Source organism: Zeus faber, assembly GCF_960531495.2.
Source record: "Zeus faber genome assembly, chromosome: 9".
NCBI classification, from domain to species: domain Eukaryota; kingdom Metazoa; phylum Chordata; class Actinopteri; order Zeiformes; family Zeidae; genus Zeus; species Zeus faber.
In genome coordinates, this window is record NC_137197.1 from 22822631 (window position 1) to 22824436 (window position 1806).

Here is a 1806-nt window from a genome sequence, read left to right on the forward strand (position 1 = left end):
TAGATCGATTTGATTCAGTCTATGTATTGAGGGAACAACAATTGGAGCAAGTTTTACTGGCTGTGGAATATGTTGATGCCTATTATTGTTGTTGTTATCCTTCTTTTCGTAATCTCTTGAGGAGACACTCGCACAGATCCCCAAAGCGTCCAGTTTCGCAGGTCCTCAGCGAGAAAGTTTTGGGACCTGTGTTCACCTTGTGATGAGGACATCACGAGGTGAACATAAAAACCGGGAGGAGCAGAGCGTGATGCCACAGCAACGATCGGCGCGGACCAGGTGAGACACAGCTTTACTGAAGAAAAACTTTATGGCTAAAATAGTCAATTGTGATTAGAGTACACTCAGAGTAATCCATTTAAATGCAAAATAAACATTTCCCCCTGATCGTGCAAGAATTATATGACTGAAGTGTACTGTATACTGATGACTTGCCATTTGTATACTATGCCATCTCCTTTATAGGAACGTTTTACTGCACCATGCCGGAGGGAAACCAGAGCTTTGTCACCGAATTCGTCCTTGTTGGATTTCCAGGACTGGAGTCTCGGTACCAGGGACTGGCCTCTGCCGTGTTATTCCTGGTTTACCTCTTCACCTTGATCGGGAACACCGCCATAATCTTTTTATTCACCACCGACCGGGGTCTCCACAAGCCCATGTACTACATCCTCCTAAACCTGGTGGCCTCTGACATTCTGTTCAGCACCACCACTTTACCCAAAATCATCGCAAAGTATTGGTTCCAGTCGGGAACCATCTCGTTCACTGCCTGCTTCATCCAGATGTACTTTGTGCACTATCTGGGCACGGTGAACTCCTTTGTGTTCTTCATTATGGCGTTGGATCGTTACCTGGCGATCTGCCATCCTCTCAAATACCCGATTCTGATTAAGACATCCTCCATTCACGTGCTGAGTGTCACTGCGTGGGTGGTGGCGAAGGTGGCTCCTCTGATAATGGTGGTCCGGGCGTACCCCCTCCCCTACTGCTCCTCCAACGCCATCGTCCACTGCTACTGCGACCACGTCGGCATCACCCGGCTGGCCTGCACCGACAGGGCGCCCTACGGGATCCCCGCGCTCATCGCCGCCCTGATCGTCCTGTTGGTGCCGCTGGCCTTCACCGTGTTCTCCTACGGCTCCATCATCATCGCCGTGCTGAGGATCGCAAACCTTCAGGGCCGACTGAAGACCATGTCCACCTGCAGCACCCAGCTGATCGTCATCGCGCTCTACTACCTGCCGCGCTGCTTCATCTACCTTAGCGGCAACTTGGGCCTGAAGTTCAGCACAGACATGAGAATCGTGATCATCATGCTGTACAGCCTCCTGCCGCCCATGGTCAACCCACTCATTTACTGCTTCAGAGCCAAAGACATCAGGGAAAGTTTGCTGAAACGATTTAAGTGGAGGTTCAGGCCACAGAATGCACAGGTTAGCGCTGTTTGTAAGGGCTGAAGAAAATCACAATAGTATGACATTTGTACTTTTTTAAAAGTTATTCTTTGTACATGAAGCTGTAGAGTCATCATGCTTTAGCTTTGTTTTATATTATGCATTTTTAAGTACAGTTCTGTGGCCTCTATGTGAGAAGTACCAACTTAACACCTCAATTGCAAACTGTAAATCTTGAAAAGATTTTGTGGAAATTCCCACAGTACGCCTCTGAATTTCTACTGATGTACCCAGGTGTGATATAAATCAATAATGCATTGAACACACAACAACTTCTTGTCTTAGTCTCTGTTTATTTGAGATGGTTGCAGCCCCCGGAGGCACAGTGCACACAGGGAGGTGCTACGGA

General features: G+C 48.1%; 1 protein-coding gene across 1 annotated transcript; it reads left to right on the forward strand.

Annotated features, from left to right (window-relative positions):
• Positions 1–482: 482 nt before the first annotated feature.
• LOC307234849 (olfactory receptor 2AT4-like) lies at positions 483–1460 on the forward strand (the record flags this gene model as incomplete). The annotated part of the gene is made up of 1 exon (XM_080006713.1): positions 483–1460. The coding sequence occupies one exon, from the start codon at positions 483–485 to the stop codon at positions 1458–1460; it is 978 nt and encodes a 325-aa protein (XP_079862839.1).
• Positions 1461–1806: the final 346 nt, after the last annotated feature.